Below are 24,432 nucleotides of genomic sequence, written 5' to 3'. Positions count from 1 at the left end.
AAACATCTTTCCTCTTTCTCTGCAGAGGTTGAAACATTTGCTAAAAAGAATCCAAAGCAACTGCTGAAAAAGTTGGAAATCTACTTGATGGAGCGACAGAATGGGATGGTCCTGTCCACGGACAAGATGTCCCTAGCTACCAATCACGCTGGGGTGAGGCCAAAATCCACATCAGCTGCAAACACCAAAGAGATGAACTTTATGGGCGTGTGTGAGCTGGAGCCAGAGCCTGAGGCTGAGGTGCGGCTAATCTGAAACTAAGCGTGAGTGATGAAAATTGAGAAAAATCATCGACATCACCATGTGGCAGGGATGTGACATCTGAAAGTTTCACTATTACAGCATGCACTAAAGTACTGGACATTATGTAGGCTGGCATTAACCATACACAACAACATCAGTGCAGTAGAATCTTGGCTTCCCCTAATAACAGTGGCTTGCAAGTGTGTAATTGTTGTAGGCTTGCTGTATTAGCTCATATATTCAGTGCTACTCTAGCTTGAACACTCAAGTGCTGTTTCCAGATAATGCTAGCACAAAGAAGCTTTCTGCTACCTTTCAAAACTGTTCCTCCATTGGAACTTTACCCTACTCAGGAGAGGAGAACATATATGTTCCTTTTAACAGTGATGCGGTCTGTGCTGGGCATAGTTTGAACTCTACTTTTTAAAGTGACACTAATTAGCTTTAATTCTGAATTAGTGCTGTCAGTAATGAAACAGAAAGCTGAAGGATGCAATAATATTGTATCTGTATTCTGGCTGGGCAAAATGATTGTGGTTCATATTCAGTTGAATGAGAGGATTCTTATTTCAAGGTGGCACTCTCTCTCTCATCTTGATTTTTTATCTTAACCACACAAACTAGTTGACTGAAATATTTGATGTAATGTAAGGACATGTGATACCTGACAGCCCTACATGGTTCTCCAGTTTCCTCATTCTGTAGCACTTGTTCAGACAGCAAGTCTTGGGCCAGGCACCAAACAGAAGACTGATTCTGAATGAGCTGAAAACTTGTTCAAACCCATGAATGTTTCAGAATTTCATATGAAGTCCATTTCATAGTTGCAAGTGACAGGCTAGTTGCATTTAGAAAATTCAGCAATGATCCAATCTTTGAGTAATTTTGCATCTTTATATTTCATAACTTCACATTTATTTAAAAGTAAGCTATTCAGCTGTGCAGTGTTGATCCTTGTTGTAGCATTTATCAATTTGTTTTTCGGTATAGTGTTCCCCTCCTCCAACACTTGTGAGTGCTAGATCAGACTTATGGTAACTCCACTATTCTGTGTCATTATTGATCAGTTTATGGTACCGGTAATGTTGGAACTTCCAAGAAATTTCATGTTAGCCTCATTTTTATTGTGTATGTATTTTAATATGTTTTAAATGTATTCTTAAACTGGACTGTTAGGCTATCAGAAACATAATTGTTGCTTATTAAAAATTGTTAACTGAGGAACCTTCAATGACTTTGTACCTCTGGAGTGGTTGATGTTGAATTTCAGCTGTAGCTCATTTCATTTCTTCAGCATTTGGCAAGTTGCAGTACTTTCCTTGATTAGCAGTAAGCATGGCCCCTCAATACAGATTAGAGGTATGCAATATTTTGTTGAAATTTTTGTGAAATATTTGATGTTTTGAGGAGAAAAGAATTCTTGTCTAATTTTTTAGAATTTAGATTCAAAGTTTGTGGAGTATTTGTCCTTAAACACTGCAAGGTTTTCAAACATATCAGAGTCTGGTGTTTCCAACATGAAGTCATTCACAGGAAATTACAAGGTAGCAGACTGTTGTGTAAAATTTACCACTGCAGAGATCTGTGTTGCTAAAACTTGGTAAAGCCAGGCAAATTCTGCACATTACCGATTTTCAGTCTTAGGCTGCAAATTGAGGATCATCAGCAAGGATCATCAGGAGTAAGCTGAAGGAAAAGTAGGCATCACAAACTGGGGAAATGGAGTGAGACTATGGGATGCCTCTGTGCTGGATATTAGTCAAGAGAACAGGTCAAATTGCTGTTCCCCTGGCTGGATATACAAAGTGAATAACCATTTGTAGTTGCTGATTCTCAACAGGCCTACAGTGCATTCATTCCCATTATAATGGTTTGAGCATTGGAAAATTGCTGTGTTTGTGATCATAAGTGCTCTTGTCTGACATTATAGTTGCAGTTTAATATTGTACCACAAGGTGCATGAGTTGCAGTTGACTAATGTGAACATGTATAGCTAGTGGTCAGCTTGGATATCTTTTAACTGTGCTTAAGACCTGGATATGCTGTTTTCCTCATTTTCATTCAGGAGAATGACATCATAGTAAGATACTTAAAATTAGTTGTCATTGAACATGACTGATCAATGTAGAAGGACAAACAATACAACCAGAGGGACTACTGTGCCCCTATAGCTTAGGAGTTGTTTTTCCAGTCATCTCCAAGATATTTTGGTGTTGGAGGTAGTGAGGGAAAGAGCAATGAATCTGAACTTATTGTTGCAGTCAAACAGAAAATGCTAGAAATCATATACACAAGATTCTGCAGAGACCAGGTGTGTTGAAATGCTGTAAGTGTTGTCAGGCAGTGGAGAGTGTTAAAACAGATTAATAACTTTTAATCAAAACTGATATTGGAGATCTAAACATTGAAGAAAGGTTGAAGAAACAGTCATGTAGAGGGAAAAAAAATCATTGTATGTAAATGATCAGTCCTAAGCTTGTAAAAATTGAATAAGCTGGTAAAGGGCAGATTTGGAACTAGCCTGAAAGAGAGTGACATATAGAAGAACAGAATGAAAATAGCAGTGAGAGGTGACAATTGTCCAGGTGTTTAAGAAACTGGTATATGCTGCATTAAACATTTGAGGGTGATTCTGGATGAATGGCCCAAGATGGATCCAATGGCCTTCCTCACCAGCAGTGATCTTGGAATCAAATGGTACCTTTAGGTTAACAAGTTTCATTCAAATTGGACAGTCATATGAAATTTTGTGGAAGCTTCAATATTGTGACAAAAAGATATTTGGTGTCTTAGATGTATTGGACTAATACGCAAATCTTGATTAACGCAAGTATTTTTTAAACAAGGTAATGAAAATTTTAAGACCCCCTAGCATGTGAAAAAGGATGGGTAGACCGTGGTGCTGATAACATCTTTACAGGTCAGCGCAAGTAAAACTTGTCCTCTAATACCAGCAGTACTGTACACATGCAAGTACCTTTGTGACTTATTGCATTGTAAGACACAAGTTTCATGTTTGCTTGCAGACCTCTGAGTTGTTGACTTAATGCATTCTGAACCACCTAATGTATTGTTATGTCACAATATTGTGGCTTGGTAATGAATCTAATGTTTTCCCAGTCGATCAAGAGATTTTTTTATTTCACCAGAAATATGCTATTTCATAAATTTTTCTAGAAGGCCCAAGATCAAAGGAAAACTGAGGGATGTGAAAATCTTAAATAAAACCAACGTGCGATAGAAATTCACTATTGCAGTCAGTGTATATCGTTCACTTTAGGGATGTTTTAGATGTATAGTGATACAGCAGGGAAATGTCTCTTCAGCTCACTAACACCATCAGTCACCCACTTGTCCCCACATTCTCATTAACCCCCACCCCCCACCCCAGATTCTATCATTCACCCAAATACTAGGAGCAATGTCCAGCTGCCAATTTACCTACACCAAGCAGAATCCAGAACATGGGGGAAACTGATGTGATCACAGGGAAAACCTGCAAATTCCACTTGTGTAATGCCCAGGGTCAGGGACTCTGGTGCAGTGGGGCTCTGTCTGTCTGCTGCCCTAGTAATGCTCTATACAAAGTTTCTTTTGTCTTATCCTAACTTTTCGTTTCGCATTCTATTTCATCTGGACTTTTTACTGCATTATTTTAGTTAGTGGCAGTTGAATTAAACGTATCCAATTTGGATTACAAACATCCAATTACAATCCTGAAACATTTTGGATTCTTTGATATCGTTGGCTTTAACTAATTGGGGTTAAGTTGTACTTTCAAATGTTATGAAGTGATTCAGAACCATCCTATACATAAAGTATAATAAATTACTTGTTTTATTTCAGTAAATGACAATTGAATAACACATACTCGCATATCCATCCTTAGAGCTTCATTGCATTCTCCACACAGTATACTTTCCCACGCAATTTTGTGGATATACAAATGTCTCCGTTTAGGATCTTACTCAAGTTGTAAGGACTCAAGCACTGAACACTGTGATATCCCACCAACTTTAGCAAGCCAAGCCAAAAACTACCCAATACTGTTTTCTTGCTGAAACCACTAGCTATGCACCCATCTCTTTTTAAGCCCTTGCCTGTGGCACATTACATCAAGGAGCTTTGATGGCTATTAATTCCATTGATTTTTCCTCATCGGGCTTTGGAGAGGAACAGAGAGGTTTTGAAATGGTAACACGCATGTGCTGCTTGCATTGTTTCTCTTGGGGTAGAGAAGGCCAGCAGTGTAGCTTCAGTAAAAATGTTGTAAACTCTGTAATTAGGTTTCTTCATTAATACAGCAATATTACAGCAGTTCTCAAAAATGCATTTTTGAATTTGTTTAAATGGGAAGTTTCCCTATAAAATGGGCAGGTAATCAAAAGCTTTAGCTGTGTGAAATTTAAAATGAGTGGGAGACTGTAAGATATTGTGCAATATAAGGCATCCATCTGGGTAAGAGAATGATTGAGAACTGCAGTAAAGTGGGTGTATGATGTGTTCAGAAACATTTAAATTACAGTTAAATTACATTATTTTTACGAATGTCAGCTCTCTCTAGTATGGATATTTAAGTTCTATAACATGGGTCTGAAGGGTAGAATGAGAACAAAACTCACTACAGAGTATAAAGCTTTCACCGGCGGTGTTGGTAGGGGAACAATGAACAAACAAACATATAAGATGCTTAACAGATAACATTATAGTGTATTAAAAAAGGCATGGTATTTTATGAAGGCCTTTGTTACCAACATATATTAATCAAATTTGGTGACAACACTGGAAACAGCTGCACAGGAGATTGAGAGATGTTAGAATGCTAATGGCTCTTGTTTCCTGGAAGTGTGCCTCTCAGTTGTAGATCCAGTCTGCCTACATACTGCACACTGGCCCCGGTTTGTGGTGAGCTCGGGGCAATTCAACGTTTGGGAATTGAGCCCTTGGCACTTTGGTATCAGAAATGGGTTCTGGATTTGAACAAGTTTGCAGATGGATCTATTGCTCCTTTACAACATTAAATGTTCGGTATTAATTGTGCAGAAACGAGATGCATACTGAGGACCTGTGAAATGTCTGAAATCCTTTTTAAATGATCTTTGGGCTGTTGAGGTCACTGCAAGTAATGTGATTTTTGTTTCAAAGTTTAATATTTTATTGGCAAGTCTAATTTATCCTGTAGTTTTCCTTTGTTCAAATGCAGGTTAATTGATGTTTTATCTTTAAACAGGATTTCACTAATGAACACTGTGACTGGCTGTATTCAGGATGTAATATTAGCACTGTGGTTGTACTTGGGATGTCATGGAACATAAGCACTAAACATCTTTATTTTTGCATCCATTAAATTTTATGTTTTTAAAATAAAAAATCTATATGAACTGTTTCACAATCAGTAGCATTACTGTATCACAATAAAGAATAATTTTGGGAATGTTCTTCAGTGATTATCTTGGAATGGACAGTTTCATCTTGGTTATACAAAGTATAGCTTCATGCATTCTTCACAATCTTACAACAGTGCATTATTTTAACTCGATATTAACAATTGCTCCCATTCTCAAGGGCATTTTGCCACCATTTTCAGCTTGCCTGGACCTAGATTTCATGTTTATAATTATCCATTTTGTTATTTAAACACTCCAGCCTTGCACCCGTGAAGACCTCCCTTTTCCTTCACTCCCCACAGTCCACTTTACCTCAAGTTGTGTATGCTCCATCCCGAGCATTTTCTGGTTCTGATTCATGACATGAAACATTAGTTCTGTTTCTCATTCCATAGGTGTTGTCTGATCTTCTCAATGTTTCTGGAATTTTCTGTTTTACTTCAGCATCTGCAAAAAAATTTTATCTTTCTTGGATGCTTCTTTGTGACTTTGCCAAAATGAAGGATACATGTCATTTTTAAAAAATCATACAATATATAGCACCATGTGCTACCATGGTGTCAAATTGAATTTATCCCATCTGTTCTCATGTGGTTCATCCCCCCCCCCACCATTCTGTACATGTGCATGTGTCTGAATGCCTCAAATTTTCCCTGCAGTATCTGCTTCTAACACCTCCCCTATTAGACCATTTCAAACACCGACCACTCACTCTGTTTAAAACACTGCCCCACAAATCTTTAAACTTTGACCCTCTCACCTTCAAGCTGTACCCTGTTGTATTTGAAATTTCCAAATCCATGGGGTGGATTCTGTGTTATTAGTAATGCCTCTTCTAATTTTATAAACTTATATGAGACCACACCTGCAATGCTCAGGCGTACCAACTCTCCCTATGGTAAATGTACTCCAATCCAGGTAACATCCTAGTGAATCTCTTCAGTACTCTCTCCCAAAACCTACATATCATTTCTATCGTGTGGTGACCATAAATGAACAAAATTATTCAGATTTGGTCTAACTGAAGTTTGCAACACAACTTCCTGATGTTTGTACTCCATGCCCTGAAGGATCAAGGCACCAGTGTATGCCTTCTTTACGACCATTCTGTTGCCTCTTTCAGGGAGGTATGGACTTGCACCTAGGCCCTCTGAACATCCCGAGCGTCCTGCCATTTACTGTATTTGTTTCCCTTGCATTTGACGTACAGAAATGCAAAACCTCACACCATTAAAATCCATTTGGCATTTCTCTGCTCCAAATCTCAACTAATTTATGTTCGATAGTATCCTTTGACAAGTTTCCTATTGACAACTCCACCAGTGTTTGTGATCTGCAAACTTATGAATCACAGAACAGTGCTGGTCACAGACCTCCAGGCAGAAAAAAATATCCCTCTACCACCACCCTCTGACTTCTGTAACCAGGCTAATGAACTCTCTGTGGATTCTGTGTGGCTTAATCCGGACCAGCCTGCCATAAGAGATTTTGTCAAATGGTTTATTAAAGTCTATGGAGACAACATCTTTCCTACCCTAATGAATCATCTTCATCGCTTCCTCAAAGAACATGGTCTCCCCTGCGCAATGTGCCCTAATAAGATTATGCATTTTCAAATATCAGTGTCTCCTGTCCCCAAGAATTTTCTCTGGTATTTTCTCCACCACAGATGGAAGGCTCGCTGGTCTATTACTTCCTGCTTTGTCCCTGTTGCCCTCTAAAACAAAGGAATAACACAGGTTATTCAAAATCAATTACTTCATCAGTGACTAAAGAGGATACAAATTAATCTGTCAAGGCTCCAGGAATCTTCTCCTTTGGAACCACCCAACAGGCCCTGGGTAGATTATCCCCTTTAATGCTTTTTAAGATGCCCAGCAGCCACGCCCTAGATATATCAACATTCCCTGCCTGTTCTCCTTGTCCTTCTCTATGATGAACATCAGTGTGAAGTTCTCATTAATGACTTAGCCCATTTCCTTTGGCTCCAAGTACTGGCTCCTTTGTCTATGAGTGGATCTACCTTTTCCCTAGTTACCACCTTGTTTCAAAGATGCCAGCACAACTTTCAGTAACGTCAGTGTACTTCATAAAAAGCTTTTGCAAAAAAAAATTAAGTAATTTCTTCCAACAGTGTGGTTAACCAAATTAGGTCCTCTGAGACTTTTGTTCCCACACATGGTTCAACACTTGCTCTCTTGGTCTGTTTTTATTTCTGTGCTTTTATGTTTATCTATCATTGTATCTTGTCAGAAGCATGAGATAAGATGGCTTCTGTCAGTATTGCAATACTCTAGAATAAAGTGGTTTAAAAATGGATTTGATTCTGTTCCAACAAATCTGGATCTGCCACTGCAGAGATTCCCAGAATGATCAAGTGTGGCAGACCACCATAAGGAGTTTTCTGCAAATGGTTCAGCTTATTTTCTAAATAAATAACTGCTATCAGTGGACAAACTTCTTTTACAATAGTCCAACCATGCACATTCAAATTGCACCATGACACTGAAAATTGATTTAGTCCAGTAGCCTGTAAGCAGGAAAAAAAGTGATCATGAAAATTTTTTATTGTTACACAAGTATAACTTGTCCTCTCAAGAGATTTTCCCACTTACTGTACTGACACTCCGACAGTTACACGGTTCCAGTCCCTAATCATAAATTTGACTTCTTGGTAACTATATCCCCTCCCACTACTTTTACTTCTTTATCGGTCCTGGAAAAAGCACTACCAAAATACAAGTATTCTCAGCTTCCTGTAACACTGCAGGTGTTGAATTCTTCAATACTTTGTTCATCTCAAAATCGGCTGCTGTGCTGACCATCTTTCTCAACAGGCCCAACCTTCCCTTTGGCCCTTGAGGTATTTGAAAACATGGGTGAAGATGATAACATTGATGTCTGTTTCCTTGATCCCCTTCAAGCTAAACTCCTCGCCACCCAGCTTCTACTGCTTCCCTTTACAAAAGCTCTGCTTGCCAACATCAGCAACTGCCATGCTTCCCCGTTATCCTTCAGTGAACTTCTCACTAATGTCCATGTTCGATGTACAATGTACCTTTTGGGGTTGCTCAGGGAAGCTCTCTTGGTCCTTTAAGCTTCTCCTTATACACGTTCACCCTAGGAGACGTCATTAGAGAGCATAAACGAGATTTCCACAGTTATGCTGACGACACACAATTGCCTACCTTGGTTAAGCCTGATGATGATAACACCCTATTTTCTCTTATTTCTGCAACAGACAAATGGATGAGCAATTAGAAGACAAAACTGAAATAATTCTGGTTAGTCCCAAAGCCAAAAGAGATGAACTTACCTTGTAAAATCAGAAGTAACTAGTCTGGGTGTTCTTCTTAATTCAGGTTTGGATTTTAAATCCCTCATAAAGAAAGTGACCAGAGCAGCATTTCTACACTTGAGAAATATTGCAAAGGTACGTCAAATTCTATCACGTAATGATGCTGAGAAACTAAATCATGCCTTTATATCGAATGGACTAGATCACTGCAATTTACTTTTTACTGGCCTTGCAAAGCAATATATTGACAAACAACAACTCATTCAGAACACCACTGCTAGACTTTTAAACAAAACCAGGATGAGGGAATTTATCATTCCCATGCTAGCTACATTGGATTCCTGTATTGAATCTTTTAGAACTGATTTTAAAGCTCTCTTACTTGCCTTTAAATCTCCCAATGGTCTGGGACTAGAGTACATCACAGAATTATTTTTGTTCTATAATCCTGCTCAAGCTCTTAGTTCTTCTTCCCTGGTCTCTTAGATCTAAATAATCTCCCTAAAAAGATTATTGGCAGGTCAGCTTTTTTGAACTATGCTCCTAAACTGTGGAATTCAATTGCTAAAATTATAAGGGATACAGACTCAGTTAACACTTTTAAATGCCAGCTCAAAACCAATTTGTTTAACCTGCTTTTAACTAACATCTTTTATTTTCATGTTTATTTTTATTCATGTTTGTACTTTTATCCTATTGTTAAAGCACTGTGAACTGCATTTGTATGAAAAGTTTTTCTTAATATCAAGTTACTGGAACAGAAGGTTGAACAATGCTGAAATACAACTTCAAATCTCACCATGGTGTTCAGCAAATTTGTATTTTGAAATTTCATTAAATCATTTGTTCATAACCAGGTAGTCTCAGTAATATTGATCTGGCTTGGATGTGATACTGGACAGTCCTCTTTTAAACCCACTAAAGTGGCATTTAGTTTCATCAAAATCACCGTGGCAAAACAAAAAAGGCAGTATTATTTTAACATTGATTTCAAATAGCAAAGTTGATTTCAGCTGACTTAGAGTTACGAAGTTTCCCCTTGTAAACATAACATCTGGAGACAGGTGTCTAAATTGGAACAGTTATCCTGTGGACTAATCAGCCAACAGGACAACACTGTTATACGTTTAAACATTAATGTTCCAGATTCCATCAGTGTTATACCTGCATATGTCTTTTCCAAGGCAAGGTAGATTCACCAGAGCTGCTGGTGTAATGAGGTACAGGTGGGAGTGAATGGCCTTGAAAATCCTCAACATGTACTCCAGATCATATGATGGCAATAGGAAGATGGGGATATTAAGTTCCAGAGCTGCGAAGTAATGTTAAAGCTATATAAGACCTTAGTTAGACCCCACTTGGAGTACTGTGTTCAGTTCTGGTCACCTTATTACAAGAAGGATGAGGATACTATAGAGAGAGTGCAGAGGAGATTTACAAGGATGTTGCCTGGATTGGAGAGTATGCCTTATGAGAATAGGTTGTGTGAACTTGGCTTTTACTCCTTAGAATGAAGGAGAATGAGAAGTGACCTGGTAGAGGTGTATAAGATGATGAGAGGCATTGATTGTGTGGATAGCCAGAGGCTTTTTCCCAGGGCTGAAGTGGCTAACACGACAGGGTATAGTTTTAAGGTGCTTAGAAGTAGGTACAGAGGGGACGTCTGAGGTAGGTTTTTCACACAAGAGAGTGATGGATGTGTGGAATGCACTGCCAGCAATGGCGGTGGGGGCGGATACAATAGGGTATTTTAAGAGACTCTTAGATAGGTACACAGAGCTTAGAAAAATAGAGGGCCACATGGTAGGGAATTTCTAGGTAGTTTCTAGAGTAGGTTACATGGTCGGTACAACATTGTGGGCTGAAGGGCCTATAATGTGCTGTAAATTTCTATATTCTATGGTCTATAAGGAATAAATGAGATTCTGCAGATGCTGAAAATCCAGCATGACTCACACAAAATGCTGGAGGAACTCAGCAGGTCAGGCAGCATCTGTGGAAATGAACAAATAGTCGATGTTTCAGGCTGAGACCCTTCTTCAGGATTGCAAAGAAAGGGGGAAGAAGGCAGAACAGGAAGGTAGGGGGAAGAGAAGGAGTAAAAAGCTTGGAGATTGGCAGGCAGTAAAGGTAAAGGGCTGGAAAAGAATCTGTCTGAGAGGAGAGCGGACCATGGGAGACAGGGAAGGAGGAGGGCACCAGGGGAAGGTGATAGGCAGGTGGGGTGAAGAGAAAAGGTAAGAGTGGGAGAAACAAAATCATGCTTTTATATCGAATGGACTAGATCACTGCAATTTACTTTTTACTGGCCTTCCAAAGCAATATATTGACAAACAACTCATTCAGAACACCACTGCTAGACTTTTAAACAAAACCAGGTTGAGGGAATTTATCATTCCCATGCTAGCTACATTGGCTTCCTGTACTGAATCTTTTAGAACTGATTTTAAAGTTCTCTTACTTGCCATTAAATCTCTCAATGGTCTCGGACTAGAGTACATCACAGAATTATTTTTGTTAGAATTATTTTCTGAAGAAAAGGGAAAGGGGAGGGGGAAAATTACTAAAGTTGGAGAAATCGATATTCATGTCATCAGACTGGGGACAGAGTATGAGGTGTTGCTCGTGCAACGTGAGGGTGGCCTTATTGTGGCAATAGAGGCAGCCATGGGCCAACTTGTTGGAATGAGAATGGGGATTGGAATTAAAATGTTTGGCCACTGGGACATCCTGCAGTCCCCCCAGATCTCACCAAAATAGAGGAGGCCACATCGAGAGCAGTGGATACAGTGGACAACCCCAACAGATTGACAGGTGAAAATGTTGCCTCATCTGGAAATTTGGGGCCCTGAATGAAGCTGAGGGAGGAGATGAATGGGCAGTGTAGCATTTCTACCACTTGCAGGGTGGGAGATAAGTGCCAGGAGGGAGACTAGTGGGGGAGGGATGAATGGACAAGGGAATCATGGAGGGGACGATCCCTGCAAAATGCAGAGTGTGGTGGAGGTAAAGATGCGGTACAATCCCATTGAAGGTGGCAAAAATCATGGAAAATGATGAGCTGGATGCGGAGACTCATGAGGTGGTAGGTGAGGACAAGAGGATCTCTATCCTTGTTAAGGAGGTAGGAAGATAGATCAGGGGCATGTTCAAAAAATGGATGAGAAAAGGAAACTGTTTCTTTGAAGGAGGCTGTCCTGGAAAGGAAAACATCATCTCGGGTGCAGGTGCAGGGAGGGAGACGAAGGAACTGAGAAAAGGGAATGGCATTTTTACAGGAAACAGGGTGGAAGGATGTATAGTCAAGATAGCCATGGGAGTATGTAGGTTTATAAAAGAGTAATGGTGGACAGTTTGTCTCCAGTGATGGAGACAGAGAGATCGAGAAAGGAAAGGGCAGTGTCATAAATGGACCAAGTGAATTCAAGGGCAGGGCGGAGGTTGAAAGCGAAGTTGATAAAAATGACAAGCTCAGCATGGGTGCATGAAGAAGCAGCAATGCAGGTATCAGAAAGTGCAGGAAGAGTTGGGGACATTACTGTGGAAAGCTTGGAATCTGGACTGTTCCACATAGCCAACAAAAAGGCAAGTATAGCTGAGGCCCATGTTAGTGCCCATGGCTTCACCATGAGTTTGGAGAAGTGGGAGGAGAGCTGAAAAAGAAACCAATTCCAGCAGATGGAGGAGGGAAACCGGTTGAGTCTGTTGCCAAGAAAGAAGTGGCGAGCTTTAAGTGCTTAGGGACGAAGCATCCATAGTGAAAATGAGACCATCAGGGCCAGGGAATTGAAAGTTGTGAGGAGATCGAGAGCATGCGACATGTTGTGGACGGAGGTGGGAAAGGACTGAACCAAGGATGATAAAATGGAGTTTGAGGTACAGGGACATGATTTCAGTGGGGCAGACAGAAAGAGTGGGAGAAGGAAACCACCTCCTTCAGCTGCTGAGTTTGTCCTTCTCTATCGGAAAAAGTATCAAAGGCAAAGATGTACTCTGGATGGGCTTCAGTTGTTATAAATAAATTAGACTGATACTTCAAAAATATGGCTGCCATACTGAAGCATTGAAAAGTCCACTTGACCTGACTCTACTGATTTATCTACAGCAAGAACATTCGTCCATGACAGGAATGGGAGGAATGACCAATTCGAAAGTCAACTGGGAGATCAATATCTATCTTTGCATGAAGGAGGGTCTCCATTGTGTTGTATAGCATTGATACTGTACTGAATTGATGCGATTCAAATCAGAAACAGTTGTATAAAACTGGTAATCCCTGGAAGCACCTTGGCTAACCAGTAGGAGCAGAAATGAATTCTCCCACAATCGGTAAAGTGCGATATGCTCTGTTTATTACTACTATTACTATCAAGCCAGAAGACCAAACACTGAAGGTCCAAAGGCTTTCCGGAAGCAGCTGGATCTCCCTGGAGAAACTCCACCATATGACCATATTGTTAATAAAGTCCACTGTAAATAGCTAGCATTGGTACTTCGTTCCAACATATTCATCACTGCTATCTGCAACAAGCAGAGTTAAGGCTGAAGTATTGGTCATCATTTTCAGCTAAAATATCTTACGCCTTCAACAATCTGATGCACTCAACATTATATCAAAGAAATTAACCATTAGATTTTGGTCTAATGTTGAACCCCTATGTTCAACTTTAAAAGACATTGTGTCTATGCTGCTGAAGACCTAGTTAGCTATATATACACTGTATCTGGGAAATTTTCTACCTTGTAACCTCATGAATATCAAACTGTCCATATAATTAAAGTCCAATCACTCTTTTCTCAGTAAAGCAGGTGATGTTAGGTTGTTAAGAGTGGCACTTGCTTATCGAAAATCATTTCACCAGTGTTCAGTTTAAGATTAGTCAGAACGACTCTGCTTTAGACCTCCTTATAGCTTTTGTCCAAATAAGGCCTTAACATCAAGTCTCCCAGTCCTGCTAGAGCTTTTCCTTGGAATTGTCCATCTACAGTGTATGGCCTCTAACAAAAATTGTGAAATCCCTCACAGCAATGACTATAGAGAATTAGTTCTCAGCTCCTCTGTAACAACTGATATAATCACCACCATCCTTTTACTTTTAATATCTATTTCTTTCACTGAATATTTCCGTGCAATTGGCTATACTTGTCACGGTGAAGTACTTTTTTTTCCAAACATATGCATAAATTCATGTTTTCCAAATAAAACTCACTTAAGCAGAAATTAAGCCATGAGTTTGTACTATGTGGTCATTGGTGTCACTGAGAAAGAAGTTCAAAATAAACTAATATCAAAGTATTTACATGTCACCTCGTACTACCTGAGATTTATTCTCTAGTGGGTATTTATAGTGAACAGAAAGAAACACAATGGAATCAATGACATGACAGAGATGGATAAGCAACCAATGTGCAAAACAGCAAACTGTGCAAATATAAAATGAAAAGAAAAAATAAATAAATGCTGTCTTGCCCTGCATCTCATCCATTTCCCAAACATCTGGGTTCACCCCATCTCCCAGCCACCTTAACAGTGGTTCTTCTTTGTCCTTAACCACCACCCCATGAGCCTCATCATCCTCCACACCTTTCACCAACTCCACAGGGATCCTACTACCAAATATATCTTTACCTCCCTCCTCCGCTTTCCAGTGATTTTCTTGTCCATTTGTCCCTCCCCACTGGCTCTAAACCCTGCAAGCAGCCAAAATGCTACACCCACCCATTCACTTCCATTCTGAGCCCCAAACAGTTCCCAGATGAGACAACACTTCAACAGAGAATCTGCTGGGGGTTCGCCCATTGTGTCCACTGCTCCTGATGTGGCCTTGTCTACATTGGTGGGACCCATCATAAAATTGGGGGACCACTTCATTGAGCACCCCTGCCAAACATTTTAATTTCCATTTCCATCTGACATGTTGGACCATGTACCAAGATGAGGCCATCCTCAGAGTGGAAGAGCAACACCTTATATGTGACCTAGATAGCCTCCAACCTGACGGTATGCACATTGCTTTCTCCTTCCAGTAAAAAAATGTTCCTCCCCTTTCTTCTATTACCCACTCTGGCCACTCACCTTCTTGTGGATCCACTCTCCTCTCCTATCAGAGTCCCTCCCTTTCCTTTCCAGTCGTAAAGCAGGGTCGCGGTAGGAAACGTCGATTCTTTATTCCCCCCAGCGTTTTGTGTGCTGCAATAATAAATAAGCAATAAATATCCAGTCCTTAAAAGGTTGTGGAATCAGTTCAGCGTTGGAGTGAGTGAATTTATCCCCTCTGGTTGAGGGGTAATAACTGTTCCATGTGGGACCTGAGGCTCCTGCACCTTCTTCCTGATCTCAGCAACGAGAAGGGAGCATGGCCTAGATGGAAACTGCCTTCCCGCGACGACGTGCGCAATGGTGGGGAGGGCCTTACCTGTGATGGACTGGGCTGTACCCACTACTTTTGTTCAGTTCAAGGGCATTGGTGTTTCCATACCAGGCCGTGCAGAAGTTTGTCAAAGTTTTGATGGCTGATAGGTCATGTGTTTTGGATCGTAACTAACCCCCCTTTTGGGGGCAAGAGGTGTGAAAGTGATGGCGAGGCATCGCCACGGCGGTAACACTAATCACGAAGCCGTCCCGGAATCGGGCGGGGCCGGCGCACTGGCCAATCAGAGGGCGGGGATCGCGGGCGGCCTGTCCAGGTGCGGGAGTCGGCGTTGGCGTTGGCGTTGGCGTTGGCGCCCGGGGACCGTGCTGCTTGCCCTCTGGTATGAGTCAGCTTGGTGGCGGCGAGGTGCGCCTGGCCTGTGGGGGCCGGAGCGGAGAACGGGTTGGGGGCTTCGCTCTGAACGGCGAAGGGTTGGACATGGGCTGAAATGAGAAGCCGCCATTCGACATGTGAAAGGGTTGGGGGGACTGACTGTCCAGTGTTCGCTGTGAGGTGGGGCTGCCGCCAGAATCTGGGGCAAGATGCAGTGAGATGAGTGGGTGGGTGGATTGGCGATCGTACATTCAAAACGTTTTCAAAAAAAATATTAAAAACTAAGAATTTAGTTGAGAGTCATATTTTAAATATTACTTAATTTAAACCACAATATAGCAGTCGAATTGCTTGTTTGCCCGAGAGGCACTGTAAATGAAGAACCTTGGTGAGATATTAGTTGTCTGTTTTCCCAGGTTCGTCATTTTGTTTCGTGGAAGTGAGGTGTTTAACTTCTGGCGGATGCAGTGCTATCCTATGAGGACATTACTTATAAGTAGTGCTTTTTTGAACAAAATAATTAAATTGAAAAGCAATTTTACTAGGCAAAACCTTCCTAAGTGTTTCGCAGGAGAAATCTAATAAAACAATTTATGATTAACTCCATAAGCTTGGTAAAATGAGATGTTTTAATGAGTTTTAAAAAGCAGAGAATAAAAGTCCGGTGTGAATTCTGCACCTTAGGACTTTGGCATCTGAAAACAGTGGGGATGACATTCTGAGGGCAAGACTGCCTCAGTGCCAGAGACGGAGGTTCATTCCTGACTCTGGATTTCACATTTTTTTGCAATGCATCTTTTTGAAGATTAGATCTGTGAAGAAGACTAGAGGGAAGTGCATGGTGGTTGGTGGATTTGGAAAAGAAGATAAAATTTTATAAATTATAACCATATAACAATTACAGCACGGAAACAGGCCATCTAGTCCCTTCTAGTCCCTGCCGACGGTTACTCTCATTGTGTCCCACTGGCCTGCACTCAGCCCATAACCCTCCATTCCTTTCCTGTCCATATACCTATCCAATTTTACTTTAAATGACAATACCGAACCTGCCTCTACCACTTCTACTGGAAGCTCATTCCACACAGCTACCACTCTGAGTAAAGAAATTCCCCCTCATTGTACTCTTAAACTTTTGCCCCCTAACTCTCAAATCATGTCCTCTTGTTTGAATCTCCCCACTATCAATGGAAAAAGCCTATCCACGTCAACTTGATCTATCCCCCTCATTATTTTAAATACCTCTTATAAAGTCCCCCCTCAACCTTCTACGCTCCAAAGAATAAAGACCTAACTTGTTCCACCTTTCCCTGTAACTTAGGTGCTGAAACCCAGGTAACATTCTAGTAAATCTTCTCTGTATTCTATTTTGTTGATATCTTTCCTTTAATTCGGTGACCAGAACTGTGCACAATATTCCAAATTCAGCCTTACCGATACCTTGTACAATTTTAACACTACATCCCAACTCCTATACTCAATGCTCTGATTTATAAAGGCCAGCATACCAAAAGCTTTCTTCACCACCCTATACACATGAGAATCCACCTTCAGGGAACTATGCACCATTATTCCTAGATCTCTCTGCTCTACTGCATTCCTCAATGCCCTACCATTTACCATGTATGTCCTATTTGGATTATTCCCACCAAAATGTAGCACCTCACACTTATCAGCATTAAACTCCATCTGCCATTGTTCAGCCCACTCTTCTAACTGGCCTAAATCTCTCTGCAAGCTTTGAAAACCTACTTCATTATCCACAATGCCTCCTACCTTAGTATCATCTGCATTATCATCTGATCATTATTATATTGCTTATCTAGGAATCAATGTTGACCAGGAAGTATATGGTGCTGGATGAATGAATTTGTGTATTTTAGGACACTTGCAGCTGAATTTTGGATGTTTTCAAGTCTACGGAGGCTGGATTGAAAGAAGTCAGTAAGTAAAATATTAAATCTTAAAGTAACAAAAGCATAGTTGAGTTTTAGCTGCAGGGATTAAAGTTCAAAGTAAATTTCTTATCAAAGCACAGGTATGTCACCATGAGATTAAATTTTCTTGTGGGCATACTCAATAAATTCATAACAGAATGACAGCCATAATAAGATCAATGAAAAACCACACCAACTTGGGCGTTTAACCAGAGTGCAAAGGACCTCAAACTGCAAATACAAAAACTAAGAAATAATGATAATAATAAATAAATAAGCAATAAATGTCAAGAAGATGAGGTGAAGAGTCCTGAAAGTGAGTCCATAGGCTTTGGGAACATTTCAATAATAGGGCAAGTGAAGTCATCCCCTTTGGTTCCTGAACCTGGTGGTGAGAGTCCTGAGGCTCCTGTACCTTGTTCCTGGTGGCAGCAGTGAGAAGGGAGCATGGGTGGTGGGCGTCCCTGAAGACGGAGGCTGCCTTCCTGTGACGGTGCACTCAGTGGTGGGGTGGGCTTTAGTCATGAAGGACTGGGCTGTATCCACTGCTTTTTGTAGGATTTTCCATTCAGGGCATTGGTGTTTCCATAGCAGGCTGTGATACAGCCGTCAATATACTCTCCACTACACATCCATAGAGGTTTGTCAAAGCTTTAAATGTCATGCTGAATCTTCAACTCCTAAGGAAGTAGAGGCACTGCCTTGCTTTCTTTGTAATTGCACCTATGTGCTGGGCCCAGGACAAGTCTTCCAAAATAATAACACCGAGGAGTTTAAAGTTGTTGACCATCTCCACCTTCGATCCTCCGATGAGGACTGACTCATGGACCTCTGGTTTCCTTCTCCTGAAGTCAATAATCAGCTCCTTGGTCTTGCTGACATCACCAACCTCTCAAAACACTTCATCACTGTGGACGTAAGTGCTTCTGGATGATGGTCGCTGAGGCAGGTTATCACATTCTTCCTTGTCATCGGTGTAATTGAAGCCTACTCGAAGCAGGTGGGTACCTCAGACTGCCAAAGTGTGACATTAAAAATCTCACTGAACACTCCAGCCAGCTGATTGGCACGGGTCTTTAGCACTTGGCCAGGTACCCATCTGGGCCGGATGCTTTTCGTGGGTTCACCCTCACACGTTGGCCTCAGGGACCGAAATCACAGGATCATTGGAAGGTGTGGGAGTTCATGATGGCTCCTCCATGCTTTGATGGTCACAAGCTCATCTGGAAGCAATATTATTCAGGCCCTGCCACAACTGTCAAGTATCCTTCATTGATTCAAGTTTAATCAGGAATTACCTCTTTGCCTGTGATTTTTCCAGAAATCATACTTGGACCACTTGTAACTTTCTTGGTCTCCAGACTTGAATGCCTCTGATCTGGCCCTCAGCAAGTTTCGGATCTCATGGCTCATCCGGGGCTTCTGACTGAGGAACACTCTGAATGATTTTGTGGGGACCACACTCATCTACGACTGCTTTAATAAAGTCTCTGACGACCATGGTATATTCATTCAGATCCACACAGGAGGTCTTGAAAACTGATTTGAAGCAATCCCATTGCTGCTCCTCTTGCTTCTGCGACTGCCCCCTGTTGTCCAAATCTCTGGAGCTTTGCTCTTTAATGCCTGTCTGTCCACAGTTTGGTCCATCCTGTGAGTGGACTGTAGGGTGACCTTAGTCTATGGAAGTAGATGGCAGGATATGAAGTCGAAACCAAGTTTATTGTCATAGGCAAGAGTATATGTCCCGATGTGGGTTCAGTGAAAAAGTAACCTGAAGTTGCATCATAGATGCATGGTGACAGACACAACTTTCACAAGAGAAAAAACAAACGTGAATTTAAAGCCCGTTGTAGTGCAAAGAGCTCATAGTGTTGTTATGAGGTAATCATTAGGGCTGGAAGGTTAGTTCTGGAGCAGAATGGTTGAAGAGAAGTAGCTGTTCCTAACCCGATGGTATAGGACTTCTGTGTCCTGCACCTCTTGCGTGGACCGGTTGGTGATGGTGGGTGGCAGTGCCTCCAGTAGATACTAGCAATGGTGGGCAGGGATGTGCGTGAGATGTATTGGTCTGAGTCCGAGACTCAGCTTCTTGTGTTCCTGCACGTTTGAATTGTTTTAAAACGCCATAATGCTATCAATCAGGATACTTAGATCATCTGTAGAAGGTTGTCAGAGTGTTCTGCAACGTGATGAACCTTCTAAGGAGGTAGAGGTGCCTTCTTTATGCCTCCTCTACGTTGATGAGACCCGCTGTAAATTGAGTGACCACTTCACTGAGCACCATCCGGCACAAGCGGCACATCCTGGTGGCCAGAACTTTAATTCCAATTCCCGTTCCTGCTCCAACGGGTTGGTCCGTGGCTGCCTCTTGTGTCAAGGTGAGGTCACCTTATGTTCCGTCTGCATAGCCTTCAGCCTGATGGCATGAATATTGATTTCTCCATCCAGTAAACAAATTTACCCCTCCCCCTTTTCCTCTATTCCCCACTCTGACCTTTTACCTCTTCTCACCTGCCTTTTGCTTCCCCCTGCGTCCCCTCCTCCTCCCCTGTCTCCAATGGTCCACTCCCCTCTCCTATCAGATTCCTCCTTCTCCAGTCTTTGACCTTTCCTATCCACTGGTGTCACCGATCACCTTCCAGTTAGCCGCCTTCCCCTCTCCACTCCTTTTTATTTTGGCATCTACCCCCACCTTCCTTCTCAGTCTCGGACAATTTACTCATTTCCATAGCTGCTGCCTGACCTGCTGAATTCCTCCAGCATTTTGTGTGTGTTCTCATTATGATTTTACATCTATGTGCTTGGCTAGTGACAGGCCATCTGATATGTTAACCTCCAGGAAGTTAAAACTGCAGACCATCTCTACAGCTGATTTTCCCTTCAAGTAGACCGGTGCATGTTTGGCCTCCCACTCCTTCCTGAGGTCAGCAATCAGTCCTTTAGCTTTACTGGTCCTGAGAGAGATGTGTTGTTGCCCCACACTGCTCAACGGTGTGCTATCTCCCTCCTTTATGCTGACTCACCACCAGATGCGATTTGTCTTACAACAGTGGTGTCACTGGTGAATTTGTATGTGGCTTTGGAAATGTTCTTAGCCGCCTGCTGTGTGTGTAGGCACGCAGCCTTGAGATGCACCTGTGCTGATGAATTGTGGAAGACAAATCTGAACCCAGTAAGGTACCGAGATTGTATACAGTTTGATACAGAGCAGAAAATGGTAGGCTGTTCAGCCCAAGGATGTTGTGCTGACCTTACATCCTGGTCTAAGGTCATTGCCTTTCCTGCTATGTAGCCCTCTATTTTTCATGTCGCCCCAAAGAGAAAAGCCCTAGCTTGCATACCTGTTTTCATAAGGCATGCCCTCTAGTCCTGGTAGCATCCTTTTAAATCTCCTCTGGGCTATCTCTAAAGCTTTCACATTCTTCCCACAAGGAGACCAGGACTGAACGCAATATTCCAAGCAGGAGAAAATCTGCTGAGCTGGAAATCAAAGTAACACACACAAAACACTGGAGGAACTCAGCAGGGTAGGCAGTATCTATGGAAAAGAGTAAACAGTCAACATTTCAGCCTGAGACCCTTCATCAGGACTGAAAAAGAGATTAGAAGTCAGAGTATGAAGGTAGGAGGAGGAGAGGGAAAGGTGCGGGTGTAGGTGATAGATGGAACTGGGACAAGGGCAGGGGTAAGATAAAGAGCTGGGAAGTCAATTGGTGAAAGATATAAGGTTGGAGAAGGGGGAATCTGATAGGAGAGGACAAAAGGCTGTGGAAGAGAGGGGAAGGAGGAGCAGGCAAGGTGAAGGTGATGGGCAGGCAAGGAGGAAAGGTGAGAAATAGGAATGAGGAATGGTGAAGGAAAGGGGGCAGTTACCCGGTTTGAGACATTGATATTCATGCCATTATTTTGGAGGTTACCGAGATGGAATGTAAGGTGTTGTTGTCCCATCTTGAGTATGGTTTCATCATGACAGAGGTGGCCATGGACTGACATGCTGAAATGGGAAGTGGCCACCAGGAGATCCCACCTTTGCTGGTGGATGGGCGGTTTGTGTTTGGCAGAATGGTCTCCCAATCTGCATCCGGTCTCACTGATATACAGGAGGCCACACTGGGTGCACTCGGATACAGTAGGTGACCGCAACAGATCTCACAGGAGGGTCATCACACCTGGCAGGACAGTGTGGGGCCCTGAATGGTAGCGAAGGAGGAGGTGTAGGGGTGGGTGTGGCATTTATTCCGCTTGCAAGGATAATTGCCAGGAGGGGGATCAATGTGGGGCGATGAATGGGCAGGGGAGTTGTGTAGGGAGTGATTTCCTGCGGAAAATGGAAAGTTGTGGAGAGGGATGGAAAGTTTGGTGATCTCCTGTTGGATCTCCTGTTGGAGATGGTGGAAGTTGCAGAGAATTATGAACTAGACGCAGAGGCTGACGGGGTAGTGGGTGAGAACAAGAGGAACCTCATCCCTAGTGGGTTGGGTGGATGGAATGGTGGCCGACGTGTGTGAAATGGAATAGATGCAGGTGAGGGCAGCGTTGATGGTGGAGGAAGGAAAGCTCCTTTCTTTGAAGAAGGAAGACATCTCATTAGTTGTGGAATGGAAAACGTCATCCTGAGAGCAATATTCCAAGTGTGGTCTAACCAGGATTTTGTAGAGCTCATGGCTGTTCAACTCCATCCCTCACTAATGAAGGCCAACACACCCATATGCCTTCTTAACAACTCAATCAACTTGAGCGACAACTGTGAGGGGTGTGGGTGTGGACCCCCAGGACCTCTTTGTTCCCTCACACTGCCGTTAACCCTGTATCTTGCCTTCAAGTTTGAACATTTCTGAAATGAATCACTTCACACTTTTCCAAGTTGAACTCCCATCTGCCAGTTCTCAGCCCAGCTCTGCTTCCTTGCTTTGCTCACCTGTAAACACTTTTCAAGCGGAATAATCAAGTTGGTGCTATTATCGGGTCACAATGAGACTGTAAACAGTTGTTTTAAGTTTTCCTGCTTTGAGGGTCAAAATACTGCACAGTCAGCTTTCCAATAATCCATAAAGCAGTAGTAACGGTCATTAGTTTTGTCATTTGGCAAGGACACCACTGCATTCACCAGCTTTGCAATGTTCAGTTCGGTTGAAGTCACTCAAAGGTTCGAAGGACCTGTATTGTGCTGTAGGTTTTCTATGTTTCTATTATCAAAGTATACAGCTCTGGTACTCGTCTTCTCCAGATAGCCACGGACTCAAGGAAACACAGCCCCCAAATCCCCCTTGCCTGCCCAAAAGAAAAAGCAAAAGATTGAGCAAAGAACACAGAATATAATAAACTAAAAGACCAAACAGCAAGTCCTTAGTGCAAGTCCATATCCATATCCAAAGTGCAGAAAAGCTCAGTAACATTCTTCGGGCACAGAGGCAGACCACGCAGTCTGTCCTCTCCGGTAGTGTAGCAGAGCGTTACAGAGCAATCAGAGCAAGGCAGCCTGCGTCACCTTGTGCATTTGCCACAATGTTTAAATCTCCCTCGTTGCTTTATTCAGTGAAATGGAGTCGAATATCTTGAACATTGGTTACCCTCTCCAGGCAACCTCCTCACCACAAGGTTCACACTCGCTGCCTCCTGGAATCCTCGAGAGGCAGCAAAGTGCTGGAGCACCCAAGCAATCTGCAGTCTCGGGCTCCAGTAGTTCCAGACACACATTCAAGATGAAAAATAGTTGGAAAAGACATGAAGAAGTGACAAATGGTTTTGTGGTCTATCCAGAAGATGTCGACCTCGGGAGCATTGTAGTTTAAGACATCATGACACCTTTGATCTCGTTTTCAATCAAGATTAGGTTGAGGAATGAGATAAATGGTCCTCAGCTGATCCTACTGCAGGGCCAAAGATTGGCAAATGTTCATCTGACTTCTCTTTGAAAAGTCCACCATTAGTTCCTTGGTTTTATTGACATTGAGGGTAAGGTTGTTGTTACACCACTATTCAGCCCCTCACTTCTGTATGCCATCTTGTCACCAACCGCAATGGTGTCATCAGTGAATTCGTAGATGGTGTTACAGCTATACTTTAGTCAAAACAGTTGTAGATACAGGGAAAGTGAAGTATTGGCTAGGCATTTAGTCCTGAGGTTAGTCCGTGTTGTTGGTTTGGAAGGAGGAGATGAGTTTTCCAATCCATATTGATTATGGACGAAGCGAAAGGTCCAATTACAGAGGGAGTGCAGAGACCGAAATCTAGGTTTCGAGGGGACGGTGGTGCTGAATGGATATTGTCCGTGCTGCAATGAAAGTTGTGGATATTGAATTCAGTGGCAAGGGCAGTCTTTATGAAAATTGTTCTGGCTTGAATTGTATTATGCTGTCTGACTGGTGAGAGATTGGGAACAGGGAGGGATACAGTGAGCTCTATTATGTCCTTGCAAATCCATCACTGAAGCTGAGTGTTCAGATGCTGGATGTAAGATGGTATGTTGGCTGTCATTGAAACCAGGATTTAAGAACAGGAGCGAGGATGCCTCGCTGCAGTTGTACAGTGTCTTGGTGTGAGATTATTTGGAGTTCTGAGCACAATTTTGATCTCCTTATCTGGAGAAGATTGTCATGTCATTGAGTTCATTTGACTGATTGTCGGGCTCCCTCCGTGGACCCCACTCCTCCTCTCACACCACCTCCAAAGGCCTCGCTCCCTCCGTGGACCCCACTCCTCCCCTCACACCGCCTCCAAAGGTCTCACTCTCTCCGTGGACCCCACTCCTCCCCTCACACGGCTGATACATGAACAGGCATTGGATTACTCAAGTCTGTACTCAGGAGAGTTCAGAA

At 42.3% G+C, this 24,432-nt stretch overlaps 2 protein-coding genes and 1 long non-coding RNA gene across 16 annotated transcripts in view; 2 read left to right on the top strand and 1 right to left on the bottom strand.

The window, feature by feature from the left end:
* Positions 1-5,677, top strand: part of elmod3 (ELMO/CED-12 domain containing 3) — a 30,879-nt gene extending 25,202 nt beyond the window's left edge. For all 6 annotated transcript variants that reach the window (XM_059966916.1, XM_059966907.1, XM_059966875.1 and 3 more), the window contains one exon: positions 26-5,677. In XM_059966916.1, coding sequence (XP_059822899.1) covers positions 26-255 — 230 coding nt within the window. In that variant the 3' untranslated portion in view covers positions 256-5,677. The remainder of the gene's footprint in view (positions 1-25) is intronic.
* Positions 1,497-15,484, bottom strand: LOC132392694 (uncharacterized). The gene is made up of 4 exons (XR_009511625.1): positions 15,345-15,484; positions 15,005-15,118; positions 7,165-8,862; positions 1,497-6,077 (listed from the first exon to the last, which is right to left on the bottom strand). It is a non-coding gene; the product is annotated as an uncharacterized LOC132392694 (long non-coding RNA).
* Positions 15,485-15,546: 62 nt separating this feature from the next.
* The window catches only part of gpat2 (glycerol-3-phosphate acyltransferase 2, mitochondrial), a 49,536-nt gene continuing 40,650 nt past the window's right edge, over positions 15,547-24,432 (top strand). For all 9 annotated transcript variants that reach the window (XM_059966850.1, XM_059966814.1, XM_059966839.1 and 6 more), the window contains exons 1-2: positions 15,547-15,681; positions 17,558-17,618. The gene's annotated coding sequence lies outside the window, so the exon portion shown is untranslated. The remainder of the gene's footprint in view (positions 15,682-17,557; positions 17,619-24,432) is intronic.

Source organism: Hypanus sabinus, chromosome 1, assembly GCF_030144855.1.
Source record: "Hypanus sabinus isolate sHypSab1 chromosome 1, sHypSab1.hap1, whole genome shotgun sequence".
Classification (NCBI taxonomy): Eukaryota; Metazoa; Chordata; class Chondrichthyes; order Myliobatiformes; family Dasyatidae; genus Hypanus; species Hypanus sabinus.
Note: the sequence above shows the minus strand (reverse complement) of the source record. Positions and strands in the feature narration are given on the sequence as shown.